Genomic DNA, 22295 nt, shown 5'->3' with positions numbered 1-22295 from the left:
TGTGGAGGGTCCATTCGGTTGGAATTACTTGACCTTTCCGACTGAGACAATCTGCTAGGACGTTCAAGTCGCCCTGGATGAACCTCGTTACTAGAGAGATGCCTCGATCTTTTGACCAGATGAGCAGGTCCCTTGCGATCTCGTACAACGTCAGTGAGTGGGTACCTCCTTGTTTGGAGATGTACGCCAAGGCCGTGGTGTTGTCCGAGTTTACTTCCACCACTTTGCCTCGAAGGAGATACTCGAAGCTTCTCAAGGCCAGATGAACCGCCAAAAGCTCCTTGCAGTTGATATGCATGCTCCTCTGACTCGAGTTCCACAGACCTGAGCATTCCCGACCGTCCAGCGTCGCGCCCCAGCCCAAGTCCGATGCGTCCGAGAAGAGAACGTGGTTGGGTATCTGAACTGTCAGGGGAAGACCCTCTCTTAGGCTGATATTGTCCTTCCACCAAGTCAGACAAGACTTTATCTTTTCGGAAATTGGGATCGAGACCGCCTCTAGCGTCTTGTCCTTTTTCCAGTGAAAAGCCAGATGGAATTGAAGAGGACGGAGGTGTAGTCTTCCTAGTGATACAAATTGTTCCAGGGATGACAGCGTCCCTACCAGACTCATCCACAGCCTGACTGAGCAGCGTTCTTTCTTCAGCATCTTCTGGATGGAGAGCAGGGCTTGATCTATTCTGGGGGCCGACGGAAAAGCCCGAAAAGCTTGACTGTGAATCTCCATCCATAAATACAGAATAGTTTGGGATGGGACCAGCTGCGACTTTTCCAAATTGACTAGGAGTCCCAATTCCTTGGTCAGATCTAGAGTCCACTTGAGATCCTTCAGACAGCGACGACTGGAAGAGGCTCTGAGAAGCCAGTCGTCCAAATAAAGGGAGGCTCGGATGTCCGATAAGTGGAGGAATTTCGCCACATTCCTCATCAGCCTCGTAAACACGAGAGGAGCTGTGCTTAGGCCAAAGCACAGGGCCCGAAACTGGTAAACCACATCTTCGAAGACGAATCTCAGAAAGGGTTGGGAGTCTGAGTGAATGGGGATGTGGAAGTAGGCGTCCCTTAGGTCTAGAGAGACCATCCAGTCTTCCTTTCTGACCGCTGCTAAGACTGACTTTGTGGTCTCCATGGAGAACTTCGTCTTTGTGACAAAGACATTCAGAGCACTGACGTCTAGCACCGGTCTCCAACCTCCTGTCTTCTTTGATACTAAGAAGAGACGGTTGTAAAACCCCGGTGATTGAAGGTCCGAGACTTTGACCACCGCTCCCTTCTCTAGCAAAAGAGACACTTCCAGTTTCAGGGCTTGTCTCTTTTCTTCCTCTCTGTACCTGGGAGAGAGATCGATGGGGGACGTCGCTAGAGGGGGTTTGCGTACAAAAGGGATTTTGTACCCCTCTTTGAGCAACCTCACAGATTGTTGATCTGCGCCTCTCTTCTCCCAGGCTTGCCAGAAGTTCTTGAGTCTGGCTCCTACTGCTGTATGAAGTTGCGGGCAGTCAGACTCTGCCCTTAGAGGACTTGGATCCTTTCCTCTTCCCTCGCTTCCCTTCGGCACGAGCACCTCCCCTGCTGGAGGCTCTGCCACGAAAGGGCGGGATAAACCGAGACGCTGGAGTGTCTATCCTCGGTCTAGCAGACAATGTAGGCAAAGGGGGAGCTTTGCGAGCCGAGGACGCAACTAGATCATGGGTGTCCTTCTGAACTAAAGACAAGGCAATTTCCTTAACCAGGACTTCAGGAAACAGGCACTTGGACAAGGGCGCAAAGAGTAGCTCAGATCTTTGGCATGGCGTCACTCCAGCGGACAGGAAAGAACATAGAGACTCTCGTTTCTTCAGGACTCCAGATGTGAATGAAGCGGCAAGTTCGTTGGACCCATCACGGACGGCCTTGTCCATGCAGGACATAATGAGTAAGGAAACATCCTTATCTGTAGAAGAGATTTTCCTACTCAGGGCTCCTAGACACCAGTCTAGGAAGTTAAAGACTTCGAACGCCCTAAATATACCTTTAAGAAGGTGGTCCAGGTCCGATGGTGACCAACAAACCTTCGAGCGTCTCATGGCAAGGCGGCGGGGAGAGTCTACAAGACTTGAGAAGTCGCCCTGGGCAGAGGCAGGAACTCCCAAGCCGAGAACTTCTCCCGTGGCATACCAGACGCTCGATCTAGACGAGAGTTTAGATGGGGGGAAGGCAAATGCTGTCTTCCCTAAACTCTTCTTGGTCTCCAACCAATCGCCCAACAGCCGCAAGGCTCTCTTGGATGAGCGAGAGAGAACGAGTTTAGTAAAGGCAGGCACAGAAGCAGGAACGCCTAATACAAACTCCGACGGCGGAGAACGAGGAGCCACAGAAACAAAGTGGTCAGGGAACAACTCCTTAAACACCGCCATGACTTTTCTAAAGTCCAAGGATGGTTGAGTTGCCTTAGGCTCATCAAGTTCTGAAGGTTGATCCTCTTGTGGTTCAGCAACGTCCTCATCTGACAGTTCCTCATCCGAAAACTGATGAGAAAACGGCACAGGAGTGGGCAACGTTTGACTCGCCGAGTCCGGTCGCACTGGTGCATGCGTGACGGAGCCGGACGCAGCGTCATGGAACTGCTGAACAGTCTGGGAACTGTCAACAACCATCGGTGCGCGGGGACGCACAGCGTCCACCCGAGACTGTTTAGACCGTCTGGGTTGTGCAGTCAACACCATACCGGGTTGCGGAGGTTGACGCACCGCGTCAAAACAAGTCACCTCTGCTGGTTGATGAACGTCCTGAACGTCAACAACCACCTCCGTGCGTCGCCTAACGTCAACGTGCGGCTGGCAACCCACACTGGGTCGCATCGGTGGAGGTACTACCCCAACTGGTTGACGCGAGAAAGCTACCTCAACGTCAACAGGACGCACAACAGACCGCTTGGATGGTTGTTGGCCAGAAGGTTCAGCGGCAACCTTCTCCGCATTGAAGTCCTCCATCAAGGACGCAAGCTTGGACTGCATGTCCTGCAGTAACACCCATTTAGGGTCTACGGAAGCAGGTGCGGCAACAGACGGGGTGAGCGATTGAGGCGGCACAACTTTGCCTCTCTTAGGCGGCGAGCTGTCATCCGATGACGGCAACGGGTCCGAACTGTCCCAGTGGCTACAACCGGGACGTTGGACTTGTCCTGAAGGGACCGACTTACGTTTCAAAGGTCTGGAGACCTTGGTCCAAGGTTTCTTACGAGAAACACCTTCGGACGACGAGGTAAAAATGGGTTCTCTCGTCTTACGTTGGTAGGGGCGATCTTGGGGAGATAAGCCTGATACCATAGAGGGAACGTCTGTTCGCTGATCAAGGCCTCTCGAACCCATGAGTCGTACGACATTGCTTCTCCCCTGGGCTTGGGAGCTTGCAAGAGGTCCCGGACTAGGAGGACGACAGGCACGAACAGACGAACCCTCAAGCGCAACACTGTTCACAACACTTTGAGAAACACTAGGCACTTTAACACTTCCCGCCGTGGCACTTTGGCACTTTAGTTCCTTTACGTCCGCCATGAGTTGATTGCGGTCACTTGCAAGGGCCTCAACTCTCTCCCCCAAGGCATGGATAGCACGCATCATGTCTTGCATCGACGGTTCCTGAGTGCTAGGAGGGGGGTTAGGAACAACCACTACAGGGGAAGGATTAGGTTCAGGGGCATGTGGAGAGGAAAAATCTATCGACCTAGAAGAACTTCTCCTTACCCTATCTCTCTCTAGTCTGCGTGTATATTTCTCAAATTCGATAAAATCGAATTCCGAAAGGCCCACGCATTCCTCACACCGATCTTCCAATTGACAGGTTTTACCCCGACAATTGGAACAAACAGTGTGGGGGTCGAGAGAAGCCTTTGGAAGATGCCTATGACAGTCCCTAGCATTACATTTTCTGAACTTGGGAACTTGTGAAAGGTCAGCCATTAGTCAAGGGAAAATTCCAAAAAACGATCTAAGTCATCAACAATTAATCCGATCCAAAAAAGAGTTCAAGGATTTATTTGAAGAAAAAACACCTGTACTGCGAAAGCTCAAACCAAAATAAAGTACTTCACCAAATATGATGTGAAAAAACTCCAAGGTTCAACAGCGAGTAAAGTACGTCTTGTCGACACGTCGACAGAGAAGAAATTGAGTCTTTGTTTACATCGAGAGTGGTATCTGGCCGACAGTTGGCGCTGGTGGGCACACCCGCAACCTGTATAGCGATCGCTGGCGAGTTTTTACTGTTTTTTGTCTGTCGAGCAACGGAGTTGCAGCTATTATATATTCACCGGCTAAGTTAAATATTTAAAATTGCAAAGTACTAATCACCAATTGCAGATTCTATATTGACCATCCAGGATTCTGGATTCCAGAAAATGAACGATCATTTCTTTCATTCTAGACTCTTACCTATCAGTTCCTCTTCGACAATGTCTGGGGGATACTTCAGGTTTAAAGTGATCGCTTTTGAGCATGATGGCATCCTGGGCAGGGCTGCGATTGGGTGGGCTAAGTGTAATGTTTGTACGGTAATTGACACTTAACAACATCGTTGATTCGGGAGTCGTAACCTGGCCTAACCTTGCACGAACTGGGTTTTCTCCTAAAAGGGAAAGAAAAGATTATAAACTTTGTTCGATATCTACCATACTTATACTGATTTAAGAAGGTTAGGATTTATATAATTTTAGTTTATGGTATATTTTACTAGCATAAGTAATGTACAGCAATATACTAATCCGAAGGCATTGCTATACTACTAAACACACTTTTACTTTAGTTTTAACAGTAGTCCTTACTCTGACTATGCAGAATAAGGAGTACTACTGAACTGTACAGTGTAAGGCATCAAACTTTAAGCAAAATTGCAAAAATGAAGCAAATTAAGACAATAATGCAAGGTAAAGTTCATTGTGAGAATGATACATACATACATATACCATGGCACTTCCCCCAATTTTGGGGGGTAGCCGACATCAACAAAGAAACTAAAACAAAAAGGGGACCTCTACTCTCTACGTTCCTCCCAGCCTAACAAGGGACTCAACCGAGTTCAGCTGGTACTGCTAGGGTGTCACAGCCCACCCTCCCACATTATCCACCACAGATGAAGCTTCATAATGCTGAATCCCCTACTGTTGCTACCTCCGTGGTCATCTAAGGCATCGGAGGCAGCAGCAGGGCCTACCGGAACTGCGTCACAATCGCTCGCCATTCATTCCTATTTCTAGTACGCTCTCTTGCCTCGCTCACATCTATCCTCCTATCACCCAGAGCTTCCTTCGCTCCATCCATCCACCCAAACCTTGGCCTTCCTCTAGTACTTCTCCCATCAACTCTTGCATTCATCACCTTCTTTAGCAGACATCCATTTTCCATTCTCTCAAGATGAGAATGATACACGATAAAAATTAACCAGAACAATACAAGATAGAGAAGACCAAGATAAGAAAAAAAGGGAAAAAACAATGATAATTATATAGAACAAGATAAAGAGCCAAGATGAAAATGAAAGTAATGAGAACAAGGTAATGACAAAAAATAAAGCAGTTTTACTATAATCATGATAATATTGTAAAAAGAGTAATATAATATAGATACAAGGTGATGAACACTAAGGCTATCCTAGGCTAAATGATGATTATCAAGATGAAAATCTACGATAAATAGTAATCAAGGATGAGGCGGTTAAGAGTAACTATGAATGGTATACAGGTCTTCAACTTGCAAACTTAATAGGTTCCAAGAAGCTGTTTCTAAGCCGAACTGTTTGCAAATGGCATATTGTTAACTTTTGGCCTGGGGTAGGCCTAACCTGAATCCCATGCCTATGATTTCTGGCTAGAAAAGTCAACAAATAGTTAGGTTTAATATGAAATAGATATCAGGTTATTAGAAACGTTGTTTTGCTTATTGTATGATATAATGTTGAGAGAATGGAAAATGGCTGTCTGCTAAAGAAGGTGATGAATGCAAGAGTTGATGGGAGAAGTACAAGAGGAAGGCCAAGGTATGGGTGGATGGATGGAGTGAAGGAAGCTCTGGGTGATAGGAGGATAGATGTGAGCGAGGCAAGAGAGCGTGCTAGAAATAGGAATGAATGGCGAGCGATTGTGACGATGTTCAGGTTGGCCCTGCTGCAGCCTCCGATGCCTTAGATGACAGCGGAGGTAGCAGCAGTAGGGGATTCAGCATTATGAAGCTTCATCTGAGGTGGATAACGGGGAAGGGTGGGATGTGGCACCCTAGCAGTACCAGCCGAACTCGGTTGAGTCCCTTGTCAGGCTGGGAGGAACGTAGAGAGTAGAGGTCCCCTTTTTTTTGTTTTTGTTTCATTTGTTGATGTCGGCTAGCCCCCAAAATTGGGGGATGTGCCTTGGTATATGTATGTATTATGAGTTTGTATCTCCAAGTGTAAGTCAGTTGGGGGCATTCTGTAATTCAGCACATGAGCTGTTTTGAATGATACCCCAAACAAGCACAATTATGAAACATAACATCTGGATAATCTACTGAGAGAAAGCAATTTAGTCATTATAGCAAATAAGGTATCTTTTCTTTGTACAAATTACTCACCAAAACAAAACATAAACTTCGTGAAAAAGAGGCACTCACCTAAACATTCATAATTAGGTTCCCCAAGGTAGACCCTATAACATATTATGAATGAATCTGCTCCTTGCCTAAATGAGAGCTTGTAAGCAGGTGTGATTCTTGTGACTGCAATCAAAGACTTTAGCAGCACCTGTTGAAAAGAGACCAGAATGCAATGGGTAAGTATAGTACATGGCAATACAGCATAAAATATATGAATAAGAGTTTCTTTTTATTTACTAATATTCTATTACTTAATTTTTAGATGCAGCTTCTTCTAATAGCAATTATACAGTTGCATAAAGAATTTACATATAATCAACAAGCAAAATATCAAAACAGCCAGATGAGGACTCCGGAAGTCCATCTGTACTAAGTGGCAGCTGAAAAGAAAATGGAAGCTCAGTGGCCTTCCGGGTGGGTAGAGCTTACCTAACTACCGTCATCCCATTGATAGTTTTGACAGCTGTATCCAGTTTCAATGAAAGATATTAATTTTAAAGGATAATGGTATGTATTTGTACCGGTACAAGTCATTAGGTAAAAAACTACAAATATTAAATGTGAATCTCATACTCTTCTATACAGAAACCAAAGTACCCACACTCCCTAAGGATAAGCAAATATGTTATTACAAACATAGTAAAAGATATCACATACTGTCATTCTGTTATAAATAGTAGGGTTGACTCTTGCAGGGGAGGTGTCACACGCATCTATAATTGCAAGCGTCCATATTTCCAAGACGAGACTCTCCGATTCTGGCGTTCTTAGCAGAATCTCAACGACAAGGGGTTTTCCTACATCTGGCAGGTGACCACCCAGGCCTTTCTTGGTCTCCGATTGGATGTCGGGAATGTCTTCTATGCCCAAGTTGAACTGTAAATATGATCATTATTATACAGTTACAAAATTGTTAATGTTCAAAGTAATTTGTATCTTTCCTAACTACTGTAAACAAACCTGTGATCTTTAATAGGAGAATGACTTTCAGTAAAGCTGGAACCGTCGTCTAACCCTTTTACCCCCATAGGACGTACTGGTACGTTTCACAAAACACATCCCTTTACCCCCATGGACGTACCGGTACGTCCTTCCAAAAAACTGCTATTTACAATTTTTTTTGCATATTTTTTATATTTTTTTGAGAAACTTCAGGGATTTTCCAAGAGAATGAGACCAACCTGACCTCTCTATGCCAAAAATTAAGGCTGTTAGAGCAATTTAAAAAAGTATACTGCAAAAGGTGCTTGAAAAAAAAAAAAACCCTGGGGGTTAAGGGTTGGAAAATTCCAAATAGCCTGGGGGTAAGAGGGTTAAATGTTTAATGAAGTACATTCATTAGTAGTAGCTGGTGGGTGGCAGGTAGGACCCGCCAGGTAGCGTAACCTTCACAATTACCTTAACCTAGTATTTGCGGGGGTGGTTGAGGTGGGAAGTGTAACTTGAATGTCTCACGTTTGTATAATTAGGAAAAGTACAAATTTCTTTTAAAATTTGTGATTTGTTCCTACATGTAATAAAAACCTTTGCCCTTAAATTGGAGACTTGTCCTTGGTAGGGAAGAAAATCCTTAAACCTATCCGGCTGATTTACTAATCTTAGAAATGTCAATGTAATCTGGTCTTGGGAAAGACCAAAAGTGATGATTCCCGCCTACCAGGTGTTAGCTAGGTCCCAACCAGGAGACTGTTAAGAGGTCGTGCAAAAACCTATACACGGAAATACATGGTACATGAATGTATGGTCATTTAAAACAAATGGTCTGTACACATTCCATCCATCCTCTCCCTCCTCTGGGAGGATAGGGAAGATATTTCAATACAGAACTTGCCTGTAAAACAAGTTACTAGGTTGTGAGGCTCGTCTGCATTTAGCGTTCGATCCTGAACATATCAGAGCGACTGCTTCACCCAAGAGGGGAAAAAAGGACAAGAGCCTAAAATTCTACATGTCTTTTCTACTTATGTCACAACTGCTATCTTAGACAAGATGCTACTTGTCCTGTAAGGGAGTTAGGTTAGCAGCATAACCTGTTGAACAGCTACCTCAGGACAAAGGATAATGTTATCCAAGGACCTGTGGGATAATATTAACCAAAGACCTGTGGGACAACTCCCGTGGGTAGTGAAGGTTGTTTGTTGTACAAGATTCCTGCATTTAGGACTAGTACCACTGACAGATTCTTCCTAAAAGATCCACCTCCAACTCCACTGTCTTGCCCAAGGACATTTCATCATCAACTGCCTACTCCTGGATGGGTTCAAATACCTAGAAATCACATTCAATAACACATTTAGACCACAATTTCCTCCATGCATAAGTGAGGGTTCCATTGGTGACCCCTTCAAAGGATTTGTCAATCATTTCGAGGCATATGACAATGAGGATATATTCTTTCCAAAACTCTTTGGTGACCCCAAAGCACTGCTGGACCATTGCCTTTGGGTAAAGCTTTTCAAATTTTTATATCACTTTCTGATTCATGGGTTGGTGTATTTGAGAGGTGCTGGGTGTCAAGAACTTTATTGGGATGAATATGAATTCCTTCAATGTCTGGAGAATTATCAATAAGCAACAAGAATTGGAGTAGGAGGTTCTTCTCCATGAGGTAAATTTTACCTAAGGACTAACAACCTTAATGACCTATTAAACATATAAAATACCAAACCCTCTTGTTTGACCTCCACATAACGTTTAATTACTTCTTCACCTTGCATGTTTTAAAGGCTCGTGGATTCTCCAAGTGATACACCAGGAGAGGTTTGATTTTGCAATCCCGCCTGGCATTAGGACAGAATAGCATGGTTAGACAGTCTTTCATGGGCTTGTGACAGGAAACTGTCCTTCCTTCTGTAGTAATGAAGGTACTCCTGGACATCTTCTACCAAAAAAGACTGATCTCGGCACAGTTGATCACCTGCTGCCTCAACACGAGTTCAGAAACGCATCATAACATACAGTACAACCCTATGGATCTCCAGTTCTCTTGAAATTTTCAAAGTAGCCACGGCTCACTTAGAATGATTCTCCTTTTTTTGTCAACGTACCTGACTCCTTTTTAATAGAGTCAGTATGCAATAGCTTTGCTTCTTATAAAATAATGTTCTCATTAATCGTATCTCCTGATCCAGATGAGAGTAAAGTTTTCAATGTTATCAAGAACACACACCCGTTGGTTTTCTCCAATCTCAACACCAAATGGCTTTGCTGTCTTCTTTTACTTGAGAATTGTACCAATCTGGGATGTTGTATGATTGTATATTTTTTCCTTGTATGTCACACGCATACCTAGTACATATTTCTCGATAATTTCTTTTTTTATCTCTACGTAATTATCTTCTTACCATCATACTGAAGCCATTGTCTTGATGCTTTAATATACTGTTAACTTCCCGGCGAACAATAGCGATCACAATTCTATAACAAACACGTGGTCACAAGTATACAAGGAAAACTTCCAAAGATGCTTGCAAAATAACTACCTGTACAGTTGATGCTGATATGACTGGTGCTTGGAGAGTGAGAGAGAGTTAAGGTCTAAGGAAGGGGGAGGGGGATGCACGCAAAGGCAAAACAAAATAGCATAAAAATCATATGACCACTGTATGGCTCATGTACGGGCACTACTTTCGGCTCAACTTGTGCTAGTCTCACTAGTAATTGCCCACAAACAATGTGCACAATGAGAAATATTTGCTTAGACTGATACAATGCTCATAAACAGATTTTAAATTTTATGCTTGCATACCGATTTGCTTGTATTCAATCACAAGTAAACAGAGGTACTACTGTATCAGGAAATACTGCTTACCCTTGGCTTCTTCCATTAATACATTAAGTCCTCAACATAACAAATTCGTAGATAATTTGTATTTTTCCTAACTATACAACCTTAGCTATTTAATATGGGGGTTATTACTTTCAGCGTAGCTGAAATGACGAGCCATGTAGGGAGGGGTAGCTTGCTACCCCTCCCCCCCTCACACACCTGTGATTAGCTCACTTTGCTTAGAGGTAGGACTTCCTGGGGGGCAGGGCTGGTGGGCAAGTTTGATTAAATAGCTAAGGTTTGTATAGTTAGGAAAAATACAAATTATCTACGAATATGTCATTTGTTCCGTAACTGAAATAAAAACCACGCTATTTAATATGGGTGACTCAACCCTTAGGTAGGGTGGTAAGTCCCAGTCATACTGGCTTTTGGCTTTTTGCCCGGGGACTCAGTATCTGAGTGTGTTAGTACTCAAAGATAAGGAGTCCCTGCACCTCGCAAGTGCCTTGCTCTGCAAGGACCGCGGCCTATGTAAGCTTGTGTGTGAAGGAATGAAGTGTGACTCGTCCTAGGAAGTTGACATGAAGTCCTTTAGATGGAATTCTAGGATAGGACGTTCCCAATACCACCTCGTAAGGGTATAGGGACGTGACAGTATTAGCTTAACACTAGGAACACAAGGAAACATGGTTTACCTGCAGTGGTTTGAGGTCAGCTGTGCAGAGAACCCAGGATGCTGCTTTCCCCAAGAGAGGGGAGAATGAAGAAACGAATAAGGGCTAGGCATACCTTTTCATTTATGCAGACTAAAACCAAGTAACAATGCCCTCAACCCTCTGCTACTTGTCAATTAAGGAGCCTGAGGTTTAAACCAGCTGTTGTGCAGCCACCACAGGGCCGATAGAAAACGTATCGAGCCTCCTGTGGGTCACGTCTTGCAGGTAGTGGGCTGTGAAGGTCGTCTGACGCTTCCAAACCCTTGCTTGTAAAACCTACGTCACTGAGTAGTTCTTCTTGAAGGCCAGGGACGTAGCGATGCCCCTGACACCGTGTGCTCTAGGGCGACGTGACGGAGGAGGGTCGGGATTCAGGGAATGATGGATAACCCTGCGAATCCACGCTGAGATAGTATTCTTAGTGACCCTACTCTTCGTCTTTCCGGTGCTCACAAACAATGCCTGCACCCGAGGACGAATTGCAGCTGTTCTCTTACGATAGAGCCTCAGACTCCTCACTGGGCACAGTAGGAGATGGTCTGGGTCATCTGTTACAGAACGAAGACTCAAAATCCTGAAAGAGTCGAACCGAGGGTCCGGCACTCCTGGATTTTGAGTCTTAGCAACAAACTAAGGGATGAATCTGAACGTTACCTCACCCCATCCCCTTGAATAGGCGATGTCATACGAGAGACCATGAAGTTCGCCGACTCGCTTGGCCGAGGCCAAAGCAAGTAGGAACACCATCTTCCAAGTCAGGTGGCGATCAGAGGACTGGCGTAATGGTTCGAAGGGAGGTCTCTTAAAAGACCTGAGAACTTGAACCACGTTCCCTGGAGGAGGTCTCACTTCCGACTGAGGGCAGGTAAGTTCATAACTTCGTATGAGTAAAAAAAGTTCCAGCGAAGAGGAAATGTCCATTCCTTTGAGCCTGAAGGCAAGACTAAGGCTGAGCGATAGCCTTTTACTGCCGAGACTGAAAGGCGCATTTCTTCCCGCAAATACACGAAAAACTGCGCTATTGCTGGAATAGTGGCATCGAGTGGAGAGACACTCCTTCCACGACGCCAACCACAAAAAACTCTACTTCGGCTGGTAGACCCCTGCGGATGACTTTCGCAGATGTCGAGACATCCTTTGAGCAACTTGTTGCGAAAAGCCTCTCTCTGTGAGATGCTGGATAGTCTCCAAGCGTGAAGCTGCAGCGAAGCTACGGCTTTGTGAAAGATGTTGGCGTGTGGTTGTTTGAGTAGCTCGTGTCGTGGAGGAAGTTCTCTCGGGAGTTCCGTCAGGAGCTGCAGAAGGTCCGGAAACCACTCTGCGTGATGCCATAGCAGAGCTATCAAGGTCATTGAAAGGTTGACTGATATTCTGGTCTTGTTGAGTACCCTCCTCATCAGACAGAACGGGGGAAAGGCGTATACGTCGATGTTGTCCCACCGTTGTTAGAAGGCATCTTGCCAGAGAGCCTTGGGGTCCGGAACTGGGGAGCAGTAAAGCGGAAGCTTGAAATTCAAAGCTGTCGCGAACAGATCCACAGTCGGGGAACCCCACAAAGTCAGGACTTTGTTGGCTACTAGACGATCCAAAGACCACTAGGTATTCACTATCTGGGATGCCCCGCTCAGACTGTCGGCGAGCACATTCCTCTTGCCTGGAATGAAACGAGCTGATAGTGGAATCGAGTGGACTTTGGTCCATCTCAGTATCTCTACTGCCAGATGGGATAGCTGCTCTGAAAAGGTACCTCCCTACTTGTTGATGTAAGCCACTACCGTGGTGTTGTCGCTCACCACCACGGAGTGACCGCCAGGTACTGTTGGAACTGTTGAAGTGCCAGGAATACGGCCTTCATTTCTAGCAGATTTATGTGGAGGCACTTTTCTGATTCTGACCAGAGGCCTGAGGTCCTGTGGTTCAGAACATGGGCCCCCCACCCTTTCTTTGAGGCGTCCAAAAACAGCATCAAATCCGGGGGGAGGACGAGAAGATCCACTCCCTTTCGTAGGTTCTCGTGTGTCACCCACCACTGAAGGTCCGTCCGTTCCGCAGGACCCATAGGGACCATGACGTCCAGGGAATCGTGTCCTTGATTCCACCGAGACTCGAGTCGCCATTGCAGGGATCTCATCTTGAAGCGACCATTTGGAACTAGACGGGCCAGGGAAGAAAGGTGACCGAGGAGACGTAACCACGATTGGGCTGGGAGTTCTTCTCGTCTGAGGAAAGGATCTGCGACCCTTCTCAGCCTTGCTATCCTGTCGTCTCATGGGAAGGCTTTGTAGAGATTGGTGTCCAATACCATGCCTAGATATACCAGTCGCTGAGTTGGAAGCAGAGAAGACTTCTCGAGATTTACCATGATCCCCAGATCTTGGCAAAGTCCCATAAGCTTGTCTCGGTGTCGAAGAAGGGTCGACTCCGAGTCTGCCAGGATCAGCCAGTAGTCCAGATAACGGAGGAGACGGATGCCCATCCTGTGTGCCCACGAAGAAATCAGGGTGAACACTCTGGTAAATACCTGAGGTGCTGTGGAGAGACCGAAACACAGCACCTTGAACTGGTTGATCTTGTTTTCTAGGCTGAATCTTAAGTACTTCCTTGAAGACGGATGGACTGGGATGTGGAAGTATGCGTCCTTCAGGTCCAGTGTACACATGAAGTCTTGTGGTCTCACTGCAAGTCTGACTGTGTCTGCCGTCTCCATGCTGAACGGGGTTTGTTTGACAAGCCTGTTCAGAGCTGAGAGGTCGATGACTGGTCTCCAGCCTCCAGACGCCTTCCTTACAAGAAGAGTCAACTGAAGAAGCCTGGGGAACCGTCGACGACCTCCTGGAGAGCGTCCTCCTTTAACAAGGTCTCAACTTCTGCCCGTAGGGCTTGGCCCCTTGCCGATCCCATGGCAAAGAAGCTCAACGACACTGGGTCCGCTGTCAGGGGAGGTAGAGATGTTGTGAACAGGACGCGATATCCCTGACTGATTACGGAAATTGTCCAGGAATCGGCCCCGAGTTGCTGCCACCTGATTGCGCAACTTTGTAGGCATCCCCCCATTGGTGGACATGCAAGGGGATTGCCAATCCTAGCGTTTGCAGCCTCGGCCACTCCCTCTAGGATTTTTCCCTCCCCTGGAGGACTTTTTGCCCTTCTTGTCTTTGACCGGAAAGGGGCTTCGACACCATTACCTTTGCTGTCACTGCCGGTTTCGTTGTCTTGGACGGGCGAGGTTGTTGAGGTGCTGGAGGTTTATAGGGCTTTGATGTAAGAGCCCTATGTAGGAGAGTCCTAATTGGACTTCCTCCACCTCTCAGCTGCCTGTTCCATGTCTTTAGGCTCAAACAGATTCTTTCCCAAAAGGGAAGAATGTCTGAGCCTGCTGACCTCGACGGCTGGGAACTTCGAGTGGAACCTCTCTGCCACCGCATCACAACGTTTCAGGATGGAATTGGCCCACAAGTTCGAGACTTTGTGGGCCAGAAACTCAATGGTGCGGGTGCCTGAAAGGAGGAAGGTCTCCAGAGCCTTTCTGGTGCTCTCCTTAGACAGGTCCTCGGATCGCAACAGGATGCCAAGAGACCCCAGCCAGACGTCCAGCCACGAAGTAGCCTGCATGGCACACTTCGCAACCTTCTCCTGACTTAGGATCTTTGTCGCCGAGAAAGACACTTGCCGGCTAGAGAGCCTCTCTAGAGGGACTCCCTTGGTGAGCTCTTCCACCGAATGGTGCAAGGGGAGAGCTAGGCAAGACTCCTCCATGATCTCAAAGTACCTCCTCTGGTGGACACGAGGAGGAGGAAGGACCTTGTTGCCAGCAGTGGAACGGCTGGAGTAGGCGAGTTCGGAGAGCTGGCCCTCAACCTTATCCCTGGCACTCTTCACCCCTTGGAACCAGGGGTAAGACGCACTGGCCTTAGCGGGTTTCTGAGTGCCAAAGACTCGGTCAAGGACCGTGTCTTTGCCCTCTCAAGGAGGAATCTCAGGGTCCGGGAACCCGTTGAGATGCCTTATCAGGGTCAGAACCTGCCAGAAGGCATGCTCTGACTCTTGGGGCTCCCCTCCTGGAGAACTGGCAGCAAAGTCTCCCATCCCCAAAGGCTCTTCTTGGGAGGACACGTGGACGTTCTCTGCGGGTCTTGTTGGCTCTGGTCGAATCCTTGAGGATGACTTGGGGATGGTTTTAGAGTCCTTAGGCTCCCTCCTGGGAGGAATACAGGACTCCAACAACGACGTCAGTGGGCTCTTCTCCGCCCCAACCAGGGACGATTCTCCTGCACGAGGTGGGGTTTCTCCAATTGGTGCGATGGGAGAACGTCTCACCTCGGTAGACTCCCCTGAAGACGGAAAATCCTTGTCACAGGAGAGGGAGAGAAAGTCTGAGGGGGGGAGAAGAGCCTCACTCAAGGACTTCTGAGGAGCAAGCTTGGCCCTGGGAGAAGTTACCACGACTTCTACTCCTCTCTTCCTCTTCAGTGGGGTCGGAGCTGCCATTGATTTGAGGCCCAACTCAGAGAAGGCAGGTTTGAAAGCCTGCTTGACGGCTCTGACAAGGGGCCCGAACCATGGCTGCTTATTGACAGCTGTGCTGTCAGAGACTCCCTCTGAAGGGAAGGGGATCGGGCGATCCTTCGGAGTAGAAACAACTGGGCCTGCCTGAAAAGAAAGGGAAGCAGAAGGTTGGTTCCTGGACCTATCCGGAGTATTCCCCTCCTCCTGCAAAAGAGCTGATCTGCGCTTGCGGGGGGCGGGTGTGTGTGTTGAAGATGACGACCTGGAGGCTCTCGTTCCTATAGCTTCGCACGGGGGCTCGCGCTGTGTCGCGCTGTGAATCCCAATGGGAATCGTGCTGGGGATTGCGTTGGGAATAGCGCCGGCGCTCGCGTGATGGAATTTTCCCTGGTTCGCGCGCGCGGGCGAGCGCTGCCGTGCAGGAGAGCGATGGTGCGCTGGCGAGCGATGGTGCGCTGGCGAGCGATGGCGCGCAGGCGAGCGACCGCACACAGGCGAGGGGGCGCGCAGGCGATCTACGACATGTGGGCAAGTGGGCGTGTCGACGCGCTGACGAGCGATGGAGTGCGCGGGCGGGCGATCTGGCAAAAGCAGAGGAAGCGCTGAAGGGTGTGCAAGAGTTTGCGCGCACAGAGGTGATAGCTGCAGGAACTTGCTGAGCTCTAGAAGGTGTGCGCGCACGCGCAGGGGAAATACCCCTAGCGCGTGGGCGCGCAGGAGGGCGCACCGCAGGAGCTGAGACAGGTGCGCGCGAGGGCTGACGAGCAGGCGAGGTGCGAAGGCGCATAGGAGATCGCTGACGGGATGGAGAAGAAAGATTCTTCCCTCCTGTGCCCAGATCCGGAGATCGTGGGCGTGCAGGCAAACGCTGCTGCGTAGGTAAAGAGCGCAGGCGAGCAGGAGATCGTGGCGCGCATCAGGATGAGGGCGCGTGGATGTGCGCTGGCGAGGAGAAGATCGCTGGCGCGCAGGTGAGCGCTGGCGAACAGGAGAGCACTGGCGCGTAGTCTCAGCCACAGGAGATCGCTGGCGCGTTGTCCCTGGAACAGTTGGTTTCTGAAGTGCAGTCTCAGGAACAGCAGGAGCGCGCTTGCGCGCCATAGCGCGTGGGCGTGCAGGGGATACCTGGCGCTTAAGGGACTTACTCACAATGTGAGAAAGCCCCTTTTGCCCCGAAGGGACTGATGCCCATTGCATAACGAGGTGCGTGGGCGCCCACCGCGTCAGCGGCCAGGAACGGAGATGGAAGGTCAGCAGGTCTGGCAGGCAAAGGAGATCGTGAATGATCTGCAGAGAGGTCCAAGGCCACAGCTGCAACGGTCGGTGCAACGGCGAGGAGGATCCTCTGCGGGAGACTGCGAAGACGAAGAACCGAAGAGGCTCCTCCTAACTCCCTAGTGGGGAGAAGGAAGGCCTCTACGGCGAAGAGGAGGGCGAGCTTTCCGTCTGATACGTCCTCTGGGGGGCAGCAGGCAGACCATCGGCAGTCCTCCGAAGAGGAGTCTCTGTCAGTGAACTCCCCCGAGGGGGAGAATCACCTGCAGGAGAGACCGTTGGACTTAGCTACTCCCTCAAAGGATGTTCGGAGGGGGGAACTAAGCCTTCAGCTGCATCAGGAACCATAGCAGGGGTTTGACCTAACTCGTCGGAAGCCCCTGCCACAACAACGTCGACGATAGACAGAGGATCAATCTCTGCTACCGCCGGCGACTGTTTGACAGCAGCCCCCAACCTGATTATGTCAAACAGGGCTTCCTTGGAGGGCGAACCCTGAAGCCCCAAGGAAGCCCAAAGCTGCAACAAATCATTGTTAGAAACATTATCAGAAATATCCTCTCCCGGGGGAGGAGGAGCTGCCTCGCTATGGAAGGCAACTCCCTCTCCCGAACCCCAAGGTTGGTGAACATAAGTACGGCCTACGCTACCACTCAACGGCCTCTCGGGAGAGACCGATCGAGTGGGAGCTTCGGAGGAGGTTCGGGCTATGAAAGAAGAGTCCTTGGGATTTTCTCTCTTCAAGGAAACCCCTGGAGGAGAAATATCCCGTTTATACTTCTTCTTCCAGCGCCGTTAAAACCTCTCCCACTGGGAAGTAGACCACTCCCTACACTCACCACATACTTTATTTCTTTCACACCGTTGGCCCCTGCAATAAGGACATAAGGTGTGAGGGTCTGTGTCCACCGCCGACATAAACGTTCCGCAAGGGCGGTCAGGTAAGCCGGGACACTTCCGCATGGTAGAGGCCAACTTCCAAACACACTGAAAAGAAAAAGCAAAAAAACAAAGATCAAAGGCTGTCATATAAGCGAGGGTAGGAGCAGACGCGTCTGATCGTCACCCGAGCCAAAAGCAAAGTGAGCTAATCACAGGTGTGTGAAGGGGGGAGGGGTAGCTTGCTACCCCTCCCTACCCCCTCGCTAACTAGCGAGGGGGTAGTAAACCCTCGTTAAAATTCTAATGGCTCGTCATTTCAGCTACGCCGAAAGTAATACCCCCGTATTAAATAGCGTGGTTAGTATTTCAGTTACAGAACAATTACAAACTTAATTGGTTCCAAGAAGCAGTTTGCAACTAGAATTGTTTGTAAGTCAATTTTTTTCCGACTTTGAACTATGGTAGGCCTAACCTGAATCCCTTGCCTATAATTTCCAGCTACAAAAGTCAACAAATGGTTGGGTTTCATATGAAACAGATATCAGGTTATTACAACTGTCATTTTGATTACTGTATCAAATAATATATTCTTTTTATCACAGTATTTCTTTATCTTATCTTTGTTATATTTAGTTGGATTTGTGTTTATATCTCTGAATGTTTGTAAGTTGGGGACCTTCTGTATCCCTCAAATACAATAGTTTGCAGGACCATTTATTTAATCTGAAAGAAAAGCAAAAGATTAAAACCATCATACGAAGACTCTCCGGCTGCCAAAGTCAAAGTGAAAGTTATGCTACCAGCCAACTACTAATATCTATCTATTTACCAAGGCACTTCTCCCAAATTTGGGGGGTAGCTGACATCAAACAAAGGAACAAAAAGGGACCTTTCCTCTCTCTACTCCTCCCAGTCTGACGAGGGATTCAACCGAGTTTGGCTGGTACTGCTAGGGTGGCACAGCCCACCCTCACCCGTTATCAACCACAAATGAAGTTTCATATGCTGAATCCCATACTGCTACTACCTCTGCGGTTACCAAGGCGACCGAAGGAAGCAGCAGGGCCTCGCCATTCATTCCTATTTCTAGCGCACTCTCTTGCCTCTATCACATCTATCCTCCTATCAACCAGAGCTACTACCACTTCCTCGTTAAAAGTTTAAACAGCCGTTTAAGCTTTGCTGAAAGTCATATTCCTAATAAAGGTTAAAGGTTTGTATTGTGTGGGAACAAAAAGCAGTTATTACATAAAATTCAGAAAACAATACGTACAGTACATATAAACTACATGTAATTCAGTACTGTAAAGTATTAATTATACACTTATAAGTGTTTATTCTAATACTGTACTTGAATGAGATTCATTTTAGCCACACTGTACATTTACACAAAATCTAAAGTTCAATTTGTTAAATCAAAAATGCATCACAAGGCAAATACCATAAACCAGTAAAAAAAGGTAAATATTTGGAAAAAAAGTCATTTATTCACTTGACAATAATAAATGTCCTTTTTCTCTTTACTGTTCTTTTAATGGATGATTAAAGAAACTCATAATCAAGATGGAATACCGTAGGATGTTTACTTGAGCTAAAGTTTAATTAAAACATTATTCTGTACAATTATAAAGTTCCCTTCTATTTAGAATGTTTCGTTCATTAAAATTTATATCAGAATTATACTAATTAGAAAAGAAGTAACCCATAACATGCAAAAACTAGAGGGGCACTCAGTAGATAGCAGGCCTCCGCTGCAGTACTTTACTTACCGACCTTGACCTTTGACCTTAACATGAATTAACTGGCGTGGATATTTATACACTCAAATAAGAACCAAGTTTGAATTCTCTGTGACAAAAATATCCAAACTTATGGGTGATTGCATGAATTGGACATTTTGCTTGACAGTGACCGTGACCTTCTAAAATTAGTCATCTCCAGATTTTAACATAAGTTATTCCCTGCAAGTTTCATTACTTTAAAATGGAGTTTTTATGATAAAACAAAGTTTTATGAATACTTACAAGGCAGTTATATATACATAGCTAATAATCTCTATTTCGGCAGAATTTTTCTAAACATGGCAACCGCCTTGTGGTGGTTGGGTGGTAACACCCGTTAAAGGGTGGTAGGAGGAATCATTCCCGTTTTCTGTTCTTCAGTTCATCTATGCCCGACCTGTCTCCTGAGGGGAGGTGGGTGGGCCTTCGAATGTATATATAACTGCCAGGTAAGTATTCATAAAACTTTGTTTTATCATAAAAACTCCATTTTTATGAATAGAACTTACCTGGCAGTTATATATACATAGCTGATTAACACACTTGGAGGAGGGTGATAGACAGTAAACATCGTTGGAGAAACAACCAAAAAAGCTGTAGGATAAATAAACACCTTGATTCCTTACCTGCTAAGGTAGCTGACTTCAAAGGTTCCTGCCTCTTGAGTCGCTTTCCCTTAGGAGTGTCAGCCAGGATGTGACATGCAGTGCTGAAAACACTCAATCGAGTCTGTCAACGGGGTGAGACCAACAATCTGACTAGATTTCAGGACTACCTATTGCCCAAAATAAAAACTGCAACCTTACCAAACCAACCACCTAACATTTGCAAAGTAGATAAAAATTATCTAACTAGACTGAGGTGACTGTACACAAGTCGAAGTCCTCAGACAACCAATAAAAAACACCAACCTACGCACAAGTATACAAAACTAAGGTTGAGGGGAGGTAGTAACTCCTTTGCCGAATACAGAAGCCGTAGCTACGTATGGGCCCAAGGTATAGCATTTCTCATAATCCACTCTCACCTCTCTGAGGTAATGAGAGGCGAACACAGAGTTGCTCCTCCAGAATGTCGCATCCATAATTTGACGGAGCGACATGTTCTTGCGGTAAGCAAGCGAGGTCGCAATGGCTCTCACTTCGTGAGCTTGCACTTTTAAAAGTCCGAAGTGTTCCTCCTCACACAAGAGATGCGCTTCTCTTATCACTTCCCTCAGGAAAAAGGACAAAGCGTTCTTGGAAAGGGGCTTCTGAGGATCTTTCACAGAACACCACAGGGAGCTAGAAGAGCCTCTCAAACTTTTCGTGCGAGACAAATAGGTCTTGAGAGCTCGTACTGGACAGAGAAGCCTCTCTTGCTCTTGACCCACTAGGTTGGTCAAGTTAGGAACCTCAAAGGTCCTTGGCCAGGGCTTAGAAGGGTTCTCGTTCTTAGCGAGAAAGTCTAATCTTAAGGCACAAACTGCCCCATTCAGATTGAAGCCTACCTGTTTTTCAATTGCATGGACTTCACTGACTCTTTTAGCTGTTGCTAAGGCCAAAAGAAAGAGGGTTTTCTTGGTAACCTCCCTAAGGGGAGCCTGTGAGATGGGCTCAAATCTCTTGGTGCACAGAAATTTAAGAACCACATCAAGGTTCCAAGAAGGGGGCTTTAACTGGGTCTGCTTGGTCGTCTCAAAAGACTTCAAGAGGTCATGTAAGTCCTTATCGCGAGACAAGTCCAAGCCTCTATGCCGACAGACAGAAGAGAGCATACTTTTGTACCCCTTGATAGTGGACACAGCTAGCTTAGCGTCCTGCCTGAGGTACAACAAGAAATCCGCAATCTGGCTCACAGAGGTAGTGGATGAGAAAATCTTGTGCTTCCTACACCAAGCTCTAAAAGTCTCCCACTTGGACTGGTAGACCCTCTGCGAAGAGACCCTCCTCGCTCTGGCGATAGCTTTCGCAGCTTGCGCTGAAAAGCCTCTCGATCTGACGAGCTTCTCGATAGTCTGAAGGCAGTCAGATTGAGAGCGAGGGGGTTTTGATGATATCTCTCGAAGTGGGGTTGTCTGAGCAGATTTGGACTTGCAGGGAGGCTTCTTGGAAAGTCCATCAACAAGTCCACCACCTCCGTGAACCATTCCCTCATCGGCCAGAACGGAGCTATCAGGATCATCCGTCCCGAATCGAGGAGAGCGAATTTCCTGACTACCAGATTGATGATCTTGAACGGGGGAAAAGCATAAGTGTCCATCCCCGTCCAATCCATCAAAAAGGCGTCTACTGCTATTGCCTCCTTGTCCGGAACTAGGGAGCAATAGATGGGGATCCTCTTGGATAAGCTGGAGGCGAAAAGATCGATGAGGGGTCTCCCCCACAGCCTCCAGAGACTCTGACAGACCTGTTGGTAGAGGGTCCATTCTGTGGGAAGGACCTGCCCTTTCCTGCTGAGCATGTCCTCCCTCACATTCTTCTGTCCCTGAACAAACCTCGTCAGCAGGTTTATCCTGTTCTCCTTCGCCCAAAGAAGGAGCTCTCTTGCTGTCTCGAACAGAGACAGAGAGTGAGTCCCTCCTTGCTTCCTGATGTAAGCAAGAGCTGTGGTGTTGTCTGAGTTGACCTCCACAATCTTCCCAGACACCAAGTCCTTGAAGGCCTTTAGCCCCAGAAAAATGGCCATCAGCTCCTTGTTGTTGATGTGCCATCCCAGCTGAATTCCTTCCCAATAGCCTGAGACCACCTTGCTTCCTAGTGTTGCCCCCCAACCTGACTCTGAT

The 22295-nt window shown here is 47.3% G+C and overlaps 1 protein-coding gene across 1 annotated transcript in view; it reads right to left on the bottom strand.

Annotated features, from left to right (window-relative positions):
• LOC137644182 (autophagy-related protein 13-like) overlaps positions 1-22295 on the bottom strand; it is a 58337-nt gene that overhangs the window by 22560 nt on the left and 13482 nt on the right. The window contains exons 2-4 of the mRNA XM_068377182.1: positions 7257-7475; positions 6618-6747; positions 4413-4605 (exon numbers count right to left, since the gene is read on the bottom strand). Coding sequence (XP_068233283.1) covers positions 4413-4605; positions 6618-6747; positions 7257-7475 — 542 coding nt within the window. The remainder of the gene's footprint in view (positions 1-4412; positions 4606-6617; positions 6748-7256; positions 7476-22295) is intronic.

This window comes from Palaemon carinicauda, chromosome 7 (assembly GCF_036898095.1).
Source record: "Palaemon carinicauda isolate YSFRI2023 chromosome 7, ASM3689809v2, whole genome shotgun sequence".
Classification (NCBI taxonomy): Eukaryota; Metazoa; Arthropoda; class Malacostraca; order Decapoda; family Palaemonidae; genus Palaemon; species Palaemon carinicauda.
This window is presented reverse-complemented; position numbering and strand designations above follow the sequence as displayed.